At 43.6% G+C, this 21,136-nt stretch overlaps 1 protein-coding gene across 8 annotated transcripts in view; it reads left to right on the top strand.

Moving 5' to 3' along the window:
* The window catches only part of MARCHF1 (membrane associated ring-CH-type finger 1), a gene marked incomplete at its 5' end in the record, with an annotated part of 479,472 nt that extends 459,754 nt beyond the window's left edge, over positions 1–19,718 (top strand). For 4 of the 8 annotated variants that reach the window (XM_080929124.1, XM_080929120.1, XM_080929122.1 and 1 more), the window contains 2 exons: positions 6,322–6,457; positions 18,988–19,718. In XM_080929124.1, coding sequence (XP_080785250.1) covers positions 6,322–6,457; positions 18,988–19,286 — 435 coding nt within the window. In that variant the 3' untranslated portion in view covers positions 19,287–19,718. Of the gene's footprint in view, positions 1–6,321; positions 6,470–18,987 lie in introns of all 8 variants that reach the window. The other 4 variants (XM_080929123.1, XM_080929119.1, XM_080929121.1 and 1 more) reach the window with 1 other exon arrangement.
* Between the last annotated feature and the right edge of the window lie 1,418 nt (positions 19,719–21,136).

Below are 21,136 nucleotides of genomic sequence, written 5' to 3'. Positions count from 1 at the left end.
CTGACAAGTTATGTTTGGCCTGTTTTCACTTCCCAATTTGTCTCAAGTGCAGGAGCATGATTGTTGCTATACCACAACAATGCTGTAACACAGGGCTTGTTCGTATACTCTCGGGGCTTCAAACATTTTAAGAAATTGAACATTAAGAGGATTCTACAAAGATTCAAGTTAACCACCTTTTGAGAAGGAGAGCACTTTCTTGTCCCTATTTGTCCAATGGAAGCCATGGAGCTGTGCTAAGGTAGTGATCAGGATAGCTTACCTGAGATGTTTCTGACACACTGTATCTACATTTCACATGCGTGATATAACCTTGCCACAAGAATCACGGCAATGCCTTGGGATACATGTTTGCATATGAACTTGAACTGCAGGCCTCCTACATGCTAGGGAAGCACCCCACCACTGAGCTCTATTTCCAAATTTGGTATGTTTGCATCCCTTAACCTTTCAGTAAAAGAAAACATAAAACAGAACATTTGGGATCATCTGTAATATATTCTATTCATGCTTAAAAGTAAAAGAAGTCATCAGTATATAATCTTGTAGATCATACCACCTACTATGTGCAAAGCAACTTGCCTATTACTTCTTTTATCTCTGTCCCTATAGTTAACAAAAATAAATCCTCTTAACTTGTGATGAGGTGTGCTACTCAGAAAAATGTATTCCTTGTGCCAAACTAGACTGGGTTGGTGACTTAATTCTGCAAAATTTAATCTTATCTACATCCCTCAGAGATGGTAGCAACCTTCTAAGTTAGTCCAGAAGATGAGGAGAATCTAATTCCTCATGGATGCTAGACTACAGAGTCCATATTATGATAACTGTTGAATGCTCACCAGATCCTTTCTAACTTACTGGTCCTGTTCAGCATTTACTTGTTAAATGTGTCCCTCTGCCAACTAAAGCAGGATATTCTTGTCAGTACATTGGCATGAGGTATTAAAGGACAGAGCTATAATAGCTGCGGGGAGACTTGGTGTCATAAGCTCCATTCTTAGTGCCACAGCGAGAGTCTGACCCCTGAAATCTGCGTCTCAGTGATCATCACTTGGATTAGATGACTACAATACAAATCATTAGATTTGACAAATGACAAATTCTGCAACACCTGTGTGTATACACAGGGAAGCAGGCCCCTCCACGGGGCTGCATTGCCTGGCTGTTTTAGTTAGCTGCTTCATTCGTGTGACAGAAACAAAAACAAATAAGACTTGATAACACCCAGGAAGGGTAGAATGCGTTTTGGTTTACAGTTCTCAGGGATATAAGCCTCCATAGCAGGGAAGATGGAAAGACAATATGGGACTGGTCACATGGTGTCCACACCCAGGAAGTAGGAAGCAAAGAACAATGAATGCCTGTGATTAGCTTCTGTCTCTCTTCCTCTCTCTGTCTGTCTGTCTGTCTGTCTCTCTGTCTCTCTCTCTCTCTCTCTCTCTCTCTCCAATCTGGGACCTCAGACTGTGGAAGAGGACCGTTCATATTCAGAGTATATCTCCCTATTTCGGTTAACTGAATCTAAACAGTCTCTTGCCTGGAAATGTGTTTCCATGATGATTTCAAACACCACCAAGTTGTCAATCCACATTAATCATCACAACAGACAACATTAAGAACTACTGGTAATAGTGACATTCACTGTTATCCCTTGTTTGTGGAATGCCTGTTCCTCAGGAATTCAAAAGGCAAAAGGAGACTCAACTTGGCCAGTAGCATCATAAGGCTATTGATGTGAGATTCTCAACTACTCTAGTTTAGCAGCCATTCTTAGTAAGACAGATAACTGCAGCATGAAGCTTCTGCTGCTTGGCTTTGAGCTCCCACTGAATCACAGGCATGCACGTACGCAGGAGCTGTCTCCGATCTGCAGAAGAAACATATTAGCTCATTTTTAACCTGCCTTACTGGCTCTGTGGCTGGGCTCTTCTCAGCCTTCTGGAGCTATCATGCCCTTGCCTTTACTCCTAACTCAACACCTCCAAGTCTGTCCTCAGCTTAGTTGTCCAGTTACCTTCTATGAACCCCACTGGTCCTGCCCTTAGGGCTGCTCTTCCATGGGCCACTTTTCTTTCTGTCTTCATTTTGAAAGATCTCTTTTTTGTAGCTCTGAGTCTGTTCTGTCTCTCTACCCCAAGTATCTCAATTCTCTTCTTGCTACCCAATCCTCTCTCCTAGCGTGTGGCAACCTGGAAGTCCCACCTCTTTCTTTCATCCCAACCACTGGCATATTTATTGATAGATCAAAACCCAACTGGGAGCTAAAACCTTCAGCATCAGTAAACAAATCCCTGATTAAATCAAAGCACCAGAACCGGCCTCTACAGACAATTGTTTACAGTATGGTCTTTATCTCAACCAGACATCAGTAACTACAACCTCAACTAACCCTTAGACAAACTCCTCAAAAGGCAACACAATAATTTTCCTTCGGTGCTACACGGGCCATTCTAGGTATGTGGTCTATCTCATCCTGTTTCCATTTACAAATTTGATGGATGTTTGCTTGCAATTCTATGGCACAAAACCCTTTCCTCCTGTCCCTCTTATCCAGAGAAATGGAGAAACTAGATACACACACACACACACACACACACACACACACACATGCACACACACACACACACACACACACACAGCTCTTACAACTATAGGCAATATACAGAAATACCAAATAGTTGTCAGCATTCACAGATAAAAGTTTAGCTATCAGGGACAAAGCCAAGGAACCGATGTGGATTGCTAAGTTTAGTTCTGTTAAAGGACAGGTTCACATTAGGTATACTTGCTGACTTCTCTGTGACAGTAGCTTCTGTCACTCAGTGACCTTAACCAGCTGCTGTGTCTCAAGCAGGCTTTTCTGTTTCCTGGTGATCTGAAAACTTTTAGCAGTTTCACCAAAGGTCTGGAAAGTTAAGTTTCTTTTCTTATGTTCTTAAATGGTTGACTTGAAGTAGAATGGAGATTCTCATTTCAAAAGTTAGTCCTCAAAAAACGTTCAGACACCAAGTTTTGGTTCCTTCCCAAAGTACTTGAAACTGTTAACTATCAAGTCTATTTTAATAAGTTTTCCTGTCACTTTGATGTCAATTTGGAAGGCAAAAGTAAAATTAAAATGAAACTGCTTGTTTTGTCAATTAACAAACTGCCAACTGTTTTATTTTAGACCCGTTTACTGCTCCAGTGTGTCATAACACAGAGCATTTGAAAGGTCTTCCTAAACTCTCATGTAATGTATTGGGTTGTGGTGCCTACAGAATGTGATGCATCTTAGACCTGACATGTGACACGGGGTATGTGACAAACCCCATGGTAATAATACAAGAAGACCCAGAAAAATATTTAAACACATAGAGTTCAGCTTTGCATTTATGCAAATGAAATGGTAGCAATTGTCTAAAAAGATGGTTGTGCAAAAACCACAGTGATGTTAAGGACCACTCGGGGCTGGTGCCACTGAGGGTTATGTGAGTAATTTGAGAGATACATAGGAAAATGGGGAGAGAAAGAAGAGAGGAAAGGAAAGGGAGAAAGGGAGAGAAAGAGGAGTAATAGGATTTCTGCTCAATGCTGTGCTGCTTGGGGGCCTCAGCAAGAGAGTACAGGCCAAGGATGATAAAAACAACAAGTGTCCAAGACCAGGGGATACAAAGCCTGGAAGGAAAGTTCAAGACCAGCTTCAGAGGGGATGCTAACACTTTGTGAAGGTGGTTGTCCAACCTTAGCTGATGCGTTTTCAGAGCATAAAGGAGAATGTGACAGGAAGATCGAAAAGAGGACAACTTAAAGGATTGTGGGAAAGAAGCCAGATATAATCAGACTAGGACTCCAGAGACAGAGGCTAGAGGATTGTGAATTTGGGGCCAGCCTGAGCTATCTGGCGACACCCCATTTAACGGTGGGGCTGTGTGGTCTGATAGGCTACTGGGTGCCCTGATGCTGGTGATGGGAGTAGAACTCTGAGAATTGACAGATCCTCGGCAGGTGATGTTATGACATCACACAGCATGTCTGAGGATGTGAGCACAAGTCACACATTGCTCTGTGGAGTTGGGCAAGAGAGACAGATACAATGTGAATTGTCTCAGTGTTTCCCTTAATTTTCATCAGGTCTTTATGAACCAAGCTTGCTACTGAATCAATTTCAGCACTGCAAATATTACATTTCAGCCCTTCCATGTCTTGTTAAAATGAGACTTGCACCCTCCCTTCCTTCACGGCTTTGCCATTCTGAACGCTCCCAGCAGACTCCGGTTGAAAAGGTTTTTACACTGACCTGAGCAGAGGTGCCCATTGATTTCTGTGGTACAAAGTATCACATGCAATAAAGTCTTCATGCAGCAGAGGGCGCAGTGTCCATGTATACACACTGTGTGGTGTGTTTCTGAATGTTCTGTGAGGATTTATAAAGTGGAAAAGGTAGGCGATCCTATTATACATTTCTCCTTAAAATGTCTCTAGCAAGTAATAGCCTCTGAGCTCCTGTTGTCTGGCATGAAAGTCTTTATAAATTATTTGGTTCCACCCTATCCACTCTTATTTTTTCATTGATTTTAGACAATGTATTTCATTTCATAAAATTGCTTTTTAGATATGTCCCAATTTTTAAAAAGAGATCCATTCGTTTGTATTTACACAAAAAAGAGGAAAAATAACACAAGAAACAAAAGGGCAATTTCTATATCTACTAGGCAAAATCTTGATGTCCAGGTAGCTGGCCAATGACAATGCTCACAAAAGCTGTCTTGGCAATGCTGGCAAAAATCTATGTTGATTAAGAAGTTTGGAAAGGCAGCCTTTCTCAGGAATCACAACAGACATGCAAGAACTGTTAATAGCAAGCCAAGTGAAGAATGGTCACTGTCCACCGAGCCTGGACCACTGGGCACCCAACCTGGCCGCCAATCCTGTATCTCTGTCCTGACTGCTACTACAAACTTGTCACCAGAGAGTGACAAGCAGGGGATCCAGACAGGGACAGTGTAGACAACACCAGCTACATCTCCACCTGGTGGCAGATCCTGGACTTTGTGCCACGTCTCCCTGCTTTTAATTGAGTTGTACACTGAAGCCTGCGTGTTGCTAGGACAGAGAAGGGAAGGACTCTCCAAATGCTCCCAGAGTTTTGCTTAATCAAAGGGATAATAATATAAATAGTTGAGCTTTATTAAAAGGTTTTGCATACCGGTTCATAAAATTCATCCCCTAATTTTTCCTACGGAAACTCAAGATGCAAAAGTAAAGAAATATTCAAAGCATGAAAAGGTGCCACTGTAGCTGCATGAACACTGAAAGTTGAGAATGTCTTCTTTTGAAGTATGATAAACAGGCCCTCATGCATACTTCACATCAAGGGCTTCTGACCTTTCTTCTTTTGTTGACTAAGGGGGAGCCACCAGCCTTCTGAGGCGGAGGTCTCCATAGGTGGCGCACGTGCAGCTTGTGTGCAGCAGGTTCAGGGGTGCTCTGAGAAAGCCCCCAGCAGATTCTCCTTCTGTTACTCTGATGGTAAAAGTTCCCTCTCTAGAACAGCTGTCAGCAGAAACCATGAACTCCCCCTGTGGCTCTCAGCCTACCATCCACACCCTGCTCTCCCCATCCACCCAACACTAGCCCTGTTAGATAGTCATCCAAGTAGTGAGTACTGTGTGTCACTAGGTATAACCTGGGACCGCAGTGAAGTAATGGGCTAAAGCCTAAAAGGAAGTAATTTCTAAAAAAAATAATAATATCTCATTGTGTGTGATACACATTGTATGTGATACACACACACACACACACACACACACACACGAGTGCAAATACATGCATGTGTACACACACACACTCACACACACACACACACATACACGCAGGTGCGGACGTGTTTCAGTGAGTGTAGTTTTGTGACAGTGTTTCTCACTGAACAATGGACCTCACCTGTTCCAGTGGGTCTTCTGGCCAGGCAGCCCTGAAGTTCTTCTGGCTCCGTCCCCCAGCTCTGACATTACAGTCACACACTACATACCTCTTTTTTACCAATTTACTCGTCCCCACCGAAGTTAAAAATCACACAATACCGCGAGCCTACCTCCCTCCTACTGTAGAATGAGTTACAAACTGGCTTGATTTATTTGGAGCCTAGGAAATTATTTCTTACAAATGAAGTTGTATTTACTCTGTCACTGATGATTTCATATCTCTCCAAATGCAGGAGTCTTTCTTGAGTACAGCAGTGTTGAAAACGTTTACACTTGTGGATTCCTGTCTGGAATGCAAAGTGAACACAAAATGCTCTGGTTGTAAACTCGGCAGTGAGTGATCCCTTTCTGTTTGCAGTGGGAAAAGCTCCAGATGACCACGAGCGAAAGGAGGAAAATCTTCTGCTCTGTCACATTCCATGTCATCGCTGTCACCTGTGTGGTGTGGTCCTTGTATGTGTTGATAGATCGGACAGCGGAGGAAATCAAGCAAGGTAACGACAATGGTAAGGACCTCCCCCTGCTCCTCCCCCATCTCCTGATGGGATGCAAGGGGGCACAGGGAGCCATTTCCAAAGTTTAGGTTGCCCTTAGACTTCCGGGTGGGACACCTGAGCAAGGGCCAGAACGTACATCTACAATTATATCCTTGATCAACCCTGGATAGAAAGCATGGGCCACGTGGGACTCCCAAGTGAGGACTTAGGCTGTGTTGGGCCCAAGTGAAGCTGAGCTGCATGGCTGCCACCTACCACTTCAGACTTCCAGAGGCTCACTGAGCACCAAGCTTGGCCCGACCAGAAAACGAAAATTGGTAGAAGAGTGGAGAGTTGCGGGGCTACGGTAGTGTACACCTTTAATCTCAGCACTGATGAGGCAGAGACAGGCAGATCTCTGCATTCAAGGCAAGCCTAGTCTACAAAGTGAGTTCTAGGGTATCCAGGAACCCTGCCTGGAGAAAAAAAAAGGAAAGGAAAAGGAAAGAAAAGGAAAGGAAAGGAGAGGAGAGGAGAGGAGAGGAGAGGAGAGGAGAGGAGAGGAGAGGAGAGGAGAGGAGAGGAGAGGAGAGGAAAGGAAAGGAAAGGAAAGGAAAGGAAAGGAAAGGAAAGGAAAGGAAAGGAAAGGAAAGGAAAGGAAAGGAAAGGAAAAAATGTGAGGAGTTTTAAAGTTTTGTTTATTCCCCCTGCCTGTGTTTCCTTGATGGAACAAGGTAACACGAAGTAGAGAATGTGCCCTGGATTCCTCAGACTGGGTAATTTGATGGAGTGGCTCAGCACTGCAGTCGGAAATATTAGCCATGCTCGGCTTGCGAAGGACACTGCCCAGGCTACAAAGAAAGAAACCACAAAATAGATCATATTCAAAGCTTCCCCAGGCCTGTCCGCTTGGGAGCAGTGGTGCACACAGTATGTGTGTATTCGGAGTTTCCAGAAGTGGGGTAGAGTTTGATGGTTCTTGGCCTGCAAGGCTCCTTCAACAGTTGTTTAAGGGAAGGAGAGCCGGAGTCTGACTGGCAGATCCTAGCATTCTTGTATAAAATTGGAAAACTATGAAAAGGCTATATAGAGTCTACTAGAGAAACAAGCAGGATATATGTATCTTAGAATTCATTCATGTAGCATTAACTCATGTATAAACTAAATCAGTTAAAGATAGCGTCTGTCTTGCCACATTATGACTTTTCCCAGTTTCTCGATTTTAAGGTGCCATGTTAAATCTATATTGAATAAATCCTCACTTCCTGCAGGATGACCTTAAAAACGTAATTGTGTTCACCAAATACCAGACGCCCAGCTGTGCCTAAGTGAGAAGCTGGAGTCAAGTGTGTTCCTAGCTAGCAGGGCAGATCTGATGACTCCTAGCCAGAGATTTCCTTCTTTTAGGTGGCTAAGTGGAGCCCCCAACTGGAGAAAATTCATTTTCATGACAAGACTGTGTCTTGATATGGCCAGATTGTGGTGGTCAAGATCTCATGTCACCTGTCACACCCCGACAAGACCCAGATGGGAAAGCACTCAGTTCATGGCGATTGCCCAGCACCTGATCGATGTGAGTTGGGCTGTTTACAGTTCAAGGAGCTTGTTAATCTCAACGGCAGCTGCCACCATTATGGGGTCCAATACAATGAAGACGACAAACTGCAATCAAGGCGTTACTGATCAAACAGGGCCATAGGACAGGCATAGGAGCCCAGCCCACCCTTCATCCCCCGCGCTGAGCCAGGCTGTTACAGAGCATTGAAGTGTGGACATTGCAATCATCTGTGCTAAAGAGCAGCTTTGTTTTTCCAGCAATCAGGATTTAGGGATAGGCGAGCTTCCTTAGTAACACGTCTTTGGGGTATTCCAGTCCTGTTCTCACGAGCTGGTTTACTCAGCTGTAGCAGGGTGACCTACTGAGCGCTCATTCATGTCTCAGTGTGCCAACCAGGGTGTCAGTTTCCCATGTACATGTCCATTTGTGCCAACCAGGGTGTCAGCTACCCAGGGCAGTCTTGGGAACTTAAACTTTACCTGACCCTCTATTCAAAATGGAAGTTTTACTCAAAATGGCTTCAGTTTGATTCCCTTTTATACCACATGTCTCCAGAAACCAAGAAGCTTACATCCCCTCCTCTCGCCTGCCTCCCCTGCTCACGGAGCAGTGGTCATCCTGCTGTTTTCAGACTCTTTACTTGCTGTGTGCATACCGATACACTTTCAGAACATCTCTGAAAGTCTCCCAGAGACTCCAGGCTCACAGTCATCTCCCACATCAACCTCAGCACCTTGTAAAGGGCATCTTTAATATCTGGGTCTCCCTTCTTTTGCTGGCCAGTCTTCTCTCTTAAATTAATCACCAAATCATATGTATTCTGCCTCATACAGCCCTGAACTCTTTTCATTTATCTCCTTCCACACTAACAATATCCATATGAAAACAGTGTGTTATATAAAACAGCCAAAGCCTCTTACTTAGACTGACACCATTCTCCCTACCTTCAGCTCATGGTTGTTAACCAGCACAAATACAGTGTCATGAATAGGATTTGTTAGGGTTAGAGTTACTATTGCTGTGATGACACACCAGGACCAAAAGCAAACTGGTGGGAGTAAGTGGGGGTGGGGGTATTTCAGCTGACAGTTCCCAGGTAACAGTCCTCACTAAGGAAGGCAGGACAGGAACTATAACAGGTCAAGAACTTGGATGCAGGAACTGATGGAAGGATACTAATTATAGCTTGCTCTTCATGGCTTTCTCAGTCTGCTTTCTTAATAGAACTCAGGGATAGCCCCACCCACAATGGGCTGGTCCTTTTGGGCCCTTCCTCGTTGGTCACTGATTAAGAAAAATGCCTTACAGCTGGATTTTTTTTTTTTTTTTTTTTTGCTTTGTTTTCATTTTTATTGGATATTCTCTTTTTTTACATTTCAAATGTTCTCCCCTCCCCCCCCCCACTGATATTCCCCCCTTTCCCTCCCTTTGCCTCCATGAAGGTGATCCCTCTCCCAACCACCCACTCCCACCTCAGCCCCCAACACTAAGTGTTTCTTAGTGTTCTCCAACACTAAGAAAATGAACCATCACTGGACCAAAGTCTCTCCTCCCATTGATGCCAGACAAGGCTATCCTCTGCTACATATGCACCTGGAGCCATGGGTCTCTCGATGTGAACTCATTAGTTGGTGTTTTAGTCCCTGGGAGCTCTGGGGGGCTTGGTTGGTTGATAATGTTGTTCTTCCCATGGGGTTGCAGACCCTTTCAGCTTCTTCAGTCCCTTCTCTAGCTCCTTCATTGGGGTCCCAATGTTCAGTCTGATGGTTAGCTGCAAGCATCCTCATCTGTATCAGTATGGCTCTGGCTAAGCATCTGAGATGGCATCCATATTAGGTTCTTGCCAGTAAGCACTTCTTGGCATCAGCAATAGTGCTTGGGTTTGGTGGCGGCATATGGGGTAGATCCCCAGGTGAGGCAGTCTCTGGATGATCTTTTCTTCAATCCCTGCTCTTCTATTTGTCCTATTATTTCCTCTAGTGAGTGTTTTGTTCTCCCTTCTAGCTGGATTTATGGAGCCATTTTTCAATTGAGATTCCCTCTTCTCAGATGATTCTAGCGTGTGTCAAATTGACATAAAACTAGCCAGTACACCTGATCCCTTACCAACTTGACATACCAACACATCACTTTTTTCTCTATTTTTCTTTATTTCTTAAGTTAACAGAATGTCTTTTTAAGTAGAATGCAGAAAAGTAGTAAATTACAAAACCCTTATGTCACAGTTCTATTTTCCTCCCCTTGCAGTGTTTAAAGAAAAACAAAAACAAAAAAAAAAAAAAAACCCTATTTTTTCCAGCCAGAGAGGGGGTTGAGAAAAACAGCACAAATTGGCAGATCTGCAGAAAAAGAGAGCCCCCCCACACACACACATACACATATACACATGGACATACACATCAGTAAATGCTTTTCATGTTTTCTTTACATAAATTGTATCCCAACTGTAGTTTCAATTACTTCCTCTCCTGGAAGACCCTGCTCTTCCACCTCTCCTCTCCCCCAGATCCACTCCTCCTCAAGTTTCCTTCAAAAAGGGGCAAGTTTTCCAGAGATATCAACCAAACATGGCATGTAAAGTAACAATAAGACTAGGCACAAACTCTCATATCGAGGCTAGATAAGACAATCCAGTAGGAGAAAAGGGATCCCAAGCACAAGCAAATGAGTCAGATATACCCCTCCCATTCTCTCTGTTGGAGGTCCCACAGGACCACCAAGCTACAAAGCCATGTCATATATGCGGATGAACTAGCTCAGACCCATACATCTACAATTGTCTTTGTAGCCCTGCTTAGTTGGCTCTGTGAGCCACATTCTAGTGAAGTTCTTGGCCCTTCTGGCTCCTAGAACCCTCCCTGTTCTCTTTGATTGTTTCTCTGTCTTTGCCTAGTGTTTGGCTGTGGGTGTGCATCTGCCCCCATCAGTTGGTGGACAATGCCTCTCTGATTAGACTATGAGTATAGCAGAATACCATCAGAAATCTTTTATTGATTTTATTTCATTTGCAAGTTGATTTGGCTTTACCCTAGGTCTCTGGGCTGACCAGTCCCTGGTTCGAGGCCATTCATACAGTGTTGAGCGGGGACTCCCTCTTATGGCATGGACTTCAAATTAGACCACTCATTGGTTGGCCAGTTGCACAAATTCTGTGTCACCAGTAGAGCCCCAGGTCATTTTGCAGGCAGGACATATGGTAGGTTGGAGATTTTGTGATTGGGTGGATGTCTGGCACCACTGCAGTGAGCCTGTCACAGGCAGGAAGATGGCGGGAGCGGGCTCCATGTCGTCATTCCTGGAGCACTTCACTAAGGTCACTCTCATAGATTCCAGGGAATTTCCACAGTACGAGGTTTCCACATAGCTCCCCGTCCACACCCACCTTCCCAGGCAGATGCATGCGCTGCCCGCTGAGCCACTCTTGCTACTTAGCCTCTGGGTCTGTGGACTGCAGCATGATCACCCTTTAATTAACAGCTAATATCCACTTAAAAGTGACTACACGCCATGTTTGTCTTCCTGAGTCTGGCTATCATCACTCATGGTGATTTTTTTTTTTTCCTTGTTCCATCCATTTGCCTACAAACTTCATCAGGTCATTGTTTCTAGCATCTGAGTTATACTCCACAAGCACAACTCATTTCAATTAGAACGATTCAATTTTCATTTATGCCCAAGATTGATACCAATATCACAACATAAACCAAAGATAACTTGAAAAGCCTCACAGTCCTTACAAATTCAAAAACATTAAAATGTTGGTTTTCTCTTCCTTTCAAAAAATTCCAACCGCTCTTTTAAAAGTTTAATGTCTTTTTATCTGTGGAGTACTGTAAAAGTAAAATGAAGTTAACTGCTTTCATCAAGAGGGAAGGACCAGGCCACAGTCACACTCTGAACAAAGCAAACTCCAACAGTGTAAATGACACAATGTCCATTGGCCACGTCTCAGGCTCTGCCTTCTGCAGCACACGCAGCTTGTCTTCTCGTTTCCAGGGAACCCCACCCCACTGCTGCTGCCATTCTTGGCAGACATCCCATGGCACTGGCATCTCCAAACCTGCTGGGGTCCCTTGTTACAACTGGGCTGCACCAGGAGCCTCTCTTGGGCTTTCTTCAAGGATTGCAGTCCGGCCATTCAGTGCCAAGCATCAGCTGCTTTTCATGACCCCTTCATGTCTTCAAGGCCAGAGCCATGTGGGTGGCCCTTACACTAGCGAGTTCAGCCGGCAGCACAGCACAAGATAAAACCATGGCCACTTGTGGAACAAAGCTTCTATGTGCTGACCTATGGGAAACAGTTCCCAGGAGACTTCACCTCTTCTTAATCGCAGTTGATTCTTCAGGCCCCAGTGACCAGCATCCACTGTCCTAGCAACGAAAGGTATCATGCTATTGGTGTTGTCCTCTTGTCAACCTCGACTGAGTAAACACTACAGCAGATTCTTCACACAGAAGGCCAGGTCGGGTCTTTGCTTCCCTCTGAAGCGTCACAAGCCAGGCCTCCATAGTCTGTACTGCTCTCCACCGTCTTATCTTCAAAACTCCCAAAGAATATCTCACTGAACATTCAACACTCAATGACTTTTCTAGCCAAGGTTCCAAAAATCCTTCCATAACCCTCCCCACAAAAAATCAAAAAAAAAAAAAAAAAAAAAAAAAAAAAAAAAAAAAAAAAAACAAACTGGTGAGTTCTGTCACTCTGATATCCTCCTATTCTTGTCCTAATTTGTCTACTTATGACAAGTCTTAGTTACTGCTGCAATGAAACACCAGGACCAAAAGCAAGTTGGAGGGGGGAAGGGTGTGTTTCGGTCTATACACCCAGGTAACTGCAACCATTATTGAAATAAGTCAGGACAGAGACCTGAAGCAGGAGCTGATGCAGAAGTCATGGAGGGGTAGAGCTTACTGGATTACTTCTTATGGCTTGCTCAGCCTGCTTTCTTAAGACCATCAATACAGAACAACCAGCTCAGGGATGGCACCACCACAATAAATCACCCCCACCAGTCACTAATTTTGAAAACTGCTTCATAGTCAACAGTACTTCAGACCACGAGTAACCCTGCAAAGTCAAATTTTCCAATAAAAATCTTGGGGCTAGTGGTGTAGTTGTTAATAGAGAGCTGGCTTAGTGCCGGGATGTAGCTCACTGTCACCACATCAATAGGATATGAGACTATATGAGACCATTCACACACACACACACACACACACACACAAACACACACACATATCACATTTGAGTGATAAGCAAAGATTGGGTTCCCACACAAAGATTAGATACCATTTGTAGTATTTTCTGATGCTTTCCAATAACTCACAATGAGATAATTTTTTTTAATTTTTCCTATTCAAAGTTGTTAAGTTAGGAAGCAAGGTATGTGGAGGAGCACAGACTGTGGTCTCCTGCAGAGCTGAGTGCTGGTAGGACATCTCCCCAGACACATGGAAACCAAAGTGACTCTTACAAAGAGAATCACCTTTATTCACAACCCATTTGCCTCCCCCACCCCAACACACACCTAGTAGGGCATCATGGGCATCTTTCTGAGTTGTGGAAGCTTTCCTTCTCCCCCATACACGGTCGGGTGGTGTGTGTATCTGTTGGCTGTTTGCATGTTAATCTTCCTCCAGCATTGGGATCACCAATCCTGAATGCACTTTTGAAGTTATTAGAGAAAAACCTGCCAAATCTAAAAGGCTAGCATATTTTAAACCCATCTTGAAAACCTTTTGAACTGTCTGAAGAGGAACAAATTGTCCTTTCCTACCAGAACTGATGTTTCATCTAAAGCATCAAAAATCATTTGAACTGCAGTGACAGTAAGGAGGGAAAATAAGCCTTCCTTTTCTAAGATGGTGGTTCTTTTAGATGAGAGATGTCTGGTGCCCCACACATGGATCCCTCTCCTCTTCCTCTCCTTTACAATCCAAGTTATTGCTGTTGCTGCCTCTTTCACTGGAGCAGAAAATACTCCTCCTGCCTCTTCCTTACAAGGTCTACACAAATGATCCAGTAAGTTACCTTATTTTTAAAAACCAACGGAAACTTGCTTTTAAAGCTACAGTAGTTTGAACTGTGAATTGAGTGTCTCTTCTACAGGAATCGTTGATTTTCTTCTAGAAAATTGGTATGTAAGGAATGAAATTTCCATGTAGGACCCCAGTCTAAACGTGGGTGCATTTGTAAGTCATGAACACTATACACATACACATAGCCTGAATATTTGTCTACATATTTGTTAAGTTTTGAGATTATAATTTAATTACATTTATCTCTTCCATTTGCTCCCTCTGAGCCTCCCTCCCCCATAAACTCATCCCTGCTCTCCTTCAAATTCATGGTCTCTTTTTTCATTGTTATTGTGTGCATATACATATTTGTATATGCCTATATATTCAATTGAGTCTATACAATGTTGTTTATGTGTATATTTTCAGAGCTGGCCTTTTGGCACTGGACAAACATTGTCCCTTAGGCCAGGGCCATACATCGTTATTCAGAGAACACTTGGCACTGGTGAAAGTTCAAAATTGTTTGCTGGCTGCTGTGGCTGTGCTGTGCTGTGACTGTAACTGTGGCTGTGGCTGTGACTGTGGCTGTGCTTTGACTGTAACTGTGGCTGCGACTGTGGCTGTGCTATGACTGTGACTGTGGCTGTGCTGTGACTGTAACTGTGGCTGTGACTGTGGCTGTGCTGTGACTGTGACTGTGGCTGTGCTGTGACTGTGACTGTGACTGTAACTGTGGCTGTGACTGTGGCTGTGCTGTGACTGTGACTGTGGCTGTGACTGTGGCTGTGCTGTGACTGTGACTGTGGCTGTGCTGTGACTGTAACTGTGGCTGTGGCTGTGGCTGTGCTGTGACTGTGGCTGTGCTGTGACTGTAACTGTGGCTGTGACTGTGGCTGTGCTGTGACTGTGGCTGTGCTGTGACTGTGACTGGGGCTGTGACTGTGGCTGTGCTGTGACTGTAACTGTGGCTGTGACTGTGACTGTGCTGTGCTGTGACTGTGGCTGTGCTGTGACTGTGACTGTGGCTGTGCTGTGACTGTAACTGTGGCTGTGACTGTGGCTGTGCAGTGCTGTAGTTGTGGCTGTGGCCGTGGCTGTGACTGTAACTGTGACTGTAACTGTGGCTGTGGCTGTGCTGTGCTGTGACTGTGGCTGTGCTGTGACTGTGACTGTGCTGTGCTGTGACTGTGGCTGTGCTGTGACTGTGACTGTGGCTGTGCTGTGCTGTAACTGTGGCTGTGACTGTGGCTGTGCTGTGACTGTAACTGTGACTGTAACTGTGACTGTAACTGTGGCTGTGACTGTGGCTGTGCAGTGCTGTAGTTGTGGCTGTGGCCCTGGCTGTGACTGTGGCTGTGCTGTGACTGTGACTGTGGCTGTGCTGTGGCTGTGACTGTGGCTGTGCAGTGCTGTAGTTGTGGCCGTGGCTGTGGCTCTAACTGTGGCTGTAGCTATTGCTGTGGCTGGATGTGACTTCTAGGGACCAGTACAAACCTAGTATGACAGACAATGGTCTAGTAGTTGCTGGTAGGCAGGGCTCTAGCTCTTCCTTCTTCACTGGAAATTATGCTGAAGAAGCCCTGGACTCTGCCTTCTGGGAGCTTTTTATATCATTTTCAAGTGTGAAGATCTGGCTTTTTAGCTGAAATGTGTTTCTATAGGTGACATGTCACATCACTCATAGCTCATTTACACTGAATTTTATTTTTCTGCTGAGTGATTTAAAGGCATCAGGTACATTCCAGGTATTTCTGGTCATATGATGGCATACACAGAGCACAAAGAAATAACACACTTCAAAGAGAGACCTAGAAATTGTTGGCTTAACAGCAATAATAATAATAATAATAATAATAATAATAATAATAATAATATGCGATTGCTTGACTTGCAGCTACATTACAAACCTTCAGGTTTCTCCAAGTCAACTTAAAGAGAAAACAAGAAGTGAGATAGTAAAGACATCCCAGCCTGTGTATCAGAGAGAAGGCCAGAGACCTGGTTCTACTTCCCAGGGAAATGTGTTGTGTGTGTGTGTGTGTGTGTGTGTGTGTGTTTTAAGGAAAGATTATCAAAGCAAATGCAGTTCAGACACAGTCCAGTCTATAAGCAGCTGTCATTTGGTTAATAGCTCAATGTAAGAACTCCCAGAAAATTCAGTGCACACACTTAGTCGTTCCTTCTGGTTAAAGGCCTTTTCACTGATTTCTGGTGCCTTTTTTATGTGTCTCTCTGGTGGAGAGAATCAAAATGGCCAGGGATGCAGGGGCACATGGGGAGGCTGTGTGTCAACGCCGTAGTTGGTGGCTGACTTAACTCTAGACCTTCTGGATTCTGGAAGCATTCACAAGTTGGAGCCTGGAAAAAGTGAGAAAGATTTGAATGTGGGCACCATGGAGACTGCGGCTCGTCCCGTGCAGCTCAGTCAGCCCGAGACACGGGGCATGCAAGTCATCTGAGTCACCTCAATGGCTGTTCACAGGCCCCCAGTGACTGGTCAAGTGCACTTCGCTAGTTAATTCACTTAACTGACACCAAGAACCCTTTGGTAGGAGTAAGTTTGCCTCCATTTGAAAGCAACGCTCCAGTTGGTCTTTATAAAAATGCATCGAAAGGTAGTGGCCTAGAACAGCAACCATTTATGTTACCCCGTTCTGTGCTTTGCTTAGGTGTTTGTTCTGGCCTGAGCCAGGTGGGCTGATCTGTACTGTCAACCGTTGCACTGGACAGAGCTGTCATTCCAACCAGTGGCTGCATAGTCAAGCACAATAGCTTCCTTTACTTGTCTGGCAGTGCAGATGCTATCAGCTAGAACGGCAGGTGCAGCTAAGCTGTGTGGAGTTGAACATTTTTCCTAAAGATTTATGTGTGCGTGTGTGATGTGTGCATGCGTGCACACTATGGTACACAAGGTGTGCACTGGTACATGGAGGAGAGAAAAGGGAAACTAGATAAGCAAGTTTTGACAACATAGATGCTGGGAACCAAGCTCATATCGTTTGGAAGATTACCCGCTGAGCATCTCTCCAGCTTTTGTTGTTCTCATCACTGAGCATGCTGGCTGCCTGCCTTTCTAATGGGACAGTTGCAGTGAATTCAAAAAGGAGCAAGATGGCTTTGTAAAAAAAAGGGGGGGGCACCTGCACTAGGCCCAAGGCCCTAACCTTGATCTATGGGACCAGAATGCCCACGTTACTTCTCTATCTCCAGTACCTATTTCAATTTAATATTCTCAGTTCTTCCATTTATTCCGAAGTGGATTGACATTATTAGCATTTCTAGTGAAAGTCTATGTAGACAGAAGTATTTTGAAAAAGGCATCTCCCTTTTCAGACTGGATTTCTTTATATGCCAATTTGAGGTTGGCCTATATTGCCATGGTGATAGGGATCATGAAGTTTCTGCTGGGATTAGCAGGAAATATCTTTAATTGAGGCATGGGTTTTGTGTTTGTCAACCTGCCACAAACGTAATCCTTTACTCATGGGGGTGGGCTCTAATGAATCAGTAGTTTATTATAACAATGGGGACAGTGCATGCTGCAGCCTGAAACAGCGTTAGGACAGGGGGCTCTAGGTTCCCAGTGCTTCACAGAGAGAGCACCAAATAAAGTATAAGAGAAAGATCTAGGTTAGAGAGATAAGGATGTTCAACAAACACAAATGAAAGATAAATGAATACATCAGAAGACACTATTACAAATTCTAGGCACAAAAACCTTCTCAGGCAGTAAGGGCTGCAGAGCTAGATCTGAGCAGGTGGTTGAGCAAGTAGAAACACTTGCCATGCAAGAGTAAGGCCTAGAGTTCAGATCCCCAGAACCCAGGGCAGGCAGCTGTAGTGGTCTGACTGCAATCGCAACACACAGCAGGTAGAGATGGGAGGTCCTTGGAGCAAGCTGGCTGGCCCAAGTAGTCAAGTCGGTGTGCTCGGGGTTCAGACTTTGCCTTAATGAGTAAAGTGGAGGAAGACTCTAAGTATCAACCTACGGCCTCTACACATATGCACATAGACATGTACCCTGACACACATGTGCTCTTACACATGCAGGCATACATACACAGGCCCATCTATACCACAAACTCACAAAAAGATGCAATGTATTTGTGAAGGTAAAGTTCCCATAAATACATAAATTAATAGTTTCCAAATATTTAAAAGCTGACAGACGCTCCTTTTACTGTTGGTTCTATAATCTGACGTAAGCATACAACCAAATTCATGGAACAAACCCTAACAGTATATTCTTTTATACCAAATTTCTTTCTCTTTTCTAAAGAGTGATTTTGGAGTAGAGCCCACTATAAAAACAATCTCGGACCAGTGCTTCTTGCTCATTTATATCTTTAATAGAGACTTATCGTGAACATCTGTTTATGTTTGCTTTAATGATTTTAACATATTATCTTCATTGTTATCAAGGTAAAGATGCTGAATTAAATCATAAAGTAGCTGAAGAAAAGTTTTTGGCTATTCAGAAAGTTCTACTGCATTCTCTTGACCTACTATGAAAATAGGTTTCAGATTTGATTAGGAAAAAAACATAGAAATAGGTGACTGAAGAAAGGGAACAAGATCAATGAGGCAGGAGCAGTAAGGAAGTAATGTCAGTAACTGAGGCATGAATTCTGTGCCTTAGTTCACAAATACTAGTTCCACAGTGACCAATAGAACAGAAAATAAGAAAACCTTTGCTAGGGCACTGAAGTCTATATAATTCAGCTCAATAAGAAGCAATCTTCACACCCACAAATGAGTATGAATCAGTTGTATTGTTTCTTGAGAAGTGTGGATATACCAAAAATGCCCAGTTTCCTAGTATGGACAACTACAAATTGACCCCACTCCCTTTGCCTGACCTGAAGGTACAACATGCATAGTTCAGGGAAGTGGGTGTACTTAGTAGGCATCACAGTGTGGGGGGAGGAAAACAAATGACAACTTGGTAACATCACTCTCTTTCTCAAAGGTGTGCTGGAGTGGCCATTTTGGACAAAACTGGTTGTGGTGGCTATTGGCTTCACGGGAGGCCTCGTCTTCATGTACGTACAGTGTAAAGTCTACATCCAACTGTGGCGCAGGCTGAAGGCCTACAACCGTGTGATCTTTGTGCAGAATTGCCCAGACACGGCTAACAAACTGGAGAAGAACTTCCCGTGTAATGTAAACACGGAAATCAAGGAAGCAGTGGTTGTGCCTGTGCCACAGACAGGTTCAAATACACTGCCAACTGCAGAGGGAGCCCCTCCTGACGTTATACCAGTCTGACGGAACTAGAGGCGAACTTCTTCACAGATCTTTGCAGCCCCCAGCCACCACAAACAGAAGTGCTTTTGCTCCGGTGGCTTCTTTGTCTCCTCCTTTCCCTACTGACTTGTTTGTCCTGACTTGGAGCAAAAAGGAAATGAGAAGAGAGTAACAAGGGACCAGGAACTCAAGAGGCAGAGCCTGCTCTGGGACCTGGAGATTCAGAGCATTGGGGAAGGCGTTCATAAGGAATGGTTGGTCCAGGCCAGTCTTCCAGAGTGACGGACACGTGAGCCTCTGAATTGTGCAGAGGAAATCCCTGAACAGACTTCAATTGCAACGTGTGCTTCTTTGTAGGGTTCTATAACGTTAGCCTTCTCCACTGGAAATGATACACATTTGGTCTTAAACCTGAAATTGTGTGTGTCATCCCTAAGCCACAGCAGAAGCAAACTTGGAGAACCTGAGAGGGTTTTGGGTCTTTCCTTTTTTGTTGTTGTTGTTATTTTTCTACTTTTGACAGCTGATTTTTCTGGCTATTGTGAAGTCTGGTTATTTTGACAGATGCATGTTTATAAATGGATGCAATACACATTTGAAGATAGAAATGTTTGGAATTTGTTAAAATGATAAAGAGATTTTCAGAGCATTGTGGAGTGTAGCTAGCACTGTTTTTTGAGTAACTATCATGCTGTGGGTGTGTGTGTTTCTGGTCCCTGTTACAGTGTTCAACCACAGACATATAACATGAGCTGCAAATACAACCACAGTTATAAAATTTGCATCCCCTAGTGTGCCCCATTAAAAAAAGTAAAAATAAATAGGTCAGCTGATTCTCATAATTTAGTTAACACTATATATATACAAGTTATTTTATGTCATCAGTAGAAACAATTATAAAAATAGCTTTTATTATTTTCTTGAACCAAGTCTTCAAAATTCCGCATGTTATTTATGGCATACTTTAATATGAATGAAGTGTGTTAGACAGGATTTCATAAAGAATACTGGTTAGCAGAGCCCATGCATTTAAAACTACATCTCTGTTTCATTTAAGTTGATTATTTTAAAAGTTTACTCCATTATTCTGTTTTGCCACTTCATTTAAAGGTTATGATTTACAAAGCACTAAACTCATCAAATAACCAAGTTTCAAAGGGGCAAAAAAAAAAAAAAAAAGAAAACAAAAGTATAGCAAGTCAGTAAAATATGTAGCAGTGTTATAAGGTTAATTTCTGCATAGGAGCTATAAAGTAATTATGATAGGGAAATAAAAATTAATTTTGCTACTAAATCAGGTGTGTTGGGGATTTTAAATCCACATGGAGTGTGTATGTGACCTGGGTATCTGAATTAAGGATCTCAACCCCATGTTTAAAGCTGACAGTATTTCCCTCACTCAACTCACAGGTAGAAATAGTCAACCACGGAGAGGATAAGCCGGGCTGTGGTTCAACAGCTGATCACTGTGCTCGACACAGATGCAAACACACTGACCTGAATGACAGCCACAGTGAGCTGGCTAAATATGAACTTACCAGTCAAGGAGAAGAGCACATTGTTTTAAAATGACTTTTGTTGTTGTTGTTAACTGTCATTATTTATTATCCTGAAGAGGCGGAGATGGCCGTAAAAAACAAAGCATGGGCGTCGTGTCGCACAGACCTCAGTTCCACATCCACGAACTTTGTGATCAGCATTTGCTCCCTCGTGGATGATAAAGGAAAAGGAAAAGCAAACGGATCTTTCAATGAGAAGGGTATTTTAATGATTGACACTGGATCCAACAGTCCCACCCTTAGAAATAAAGACATAGTAAACGATGTCAACTGTGTGTGTGCCGTGTATATTCATGCATATATGCAGGAGTA

The sequence above is a fragment of the Micromys minutus genome, assembly GCF_963924665.1.
Source record: "Micromys minutus genome assembly, chromosome: 14".
In the NCBI taxonomy this organism is placed as follows: Eukaryota; Metazoa; Chordata; class Mammalia; order Rodentia; family Muridae; genus Micromys; species Micromys minutus.
Note: the sequence above shows the minus strand (reverse complement) of the source record. Positions and strands in the feature narration are given on the sequence as shown.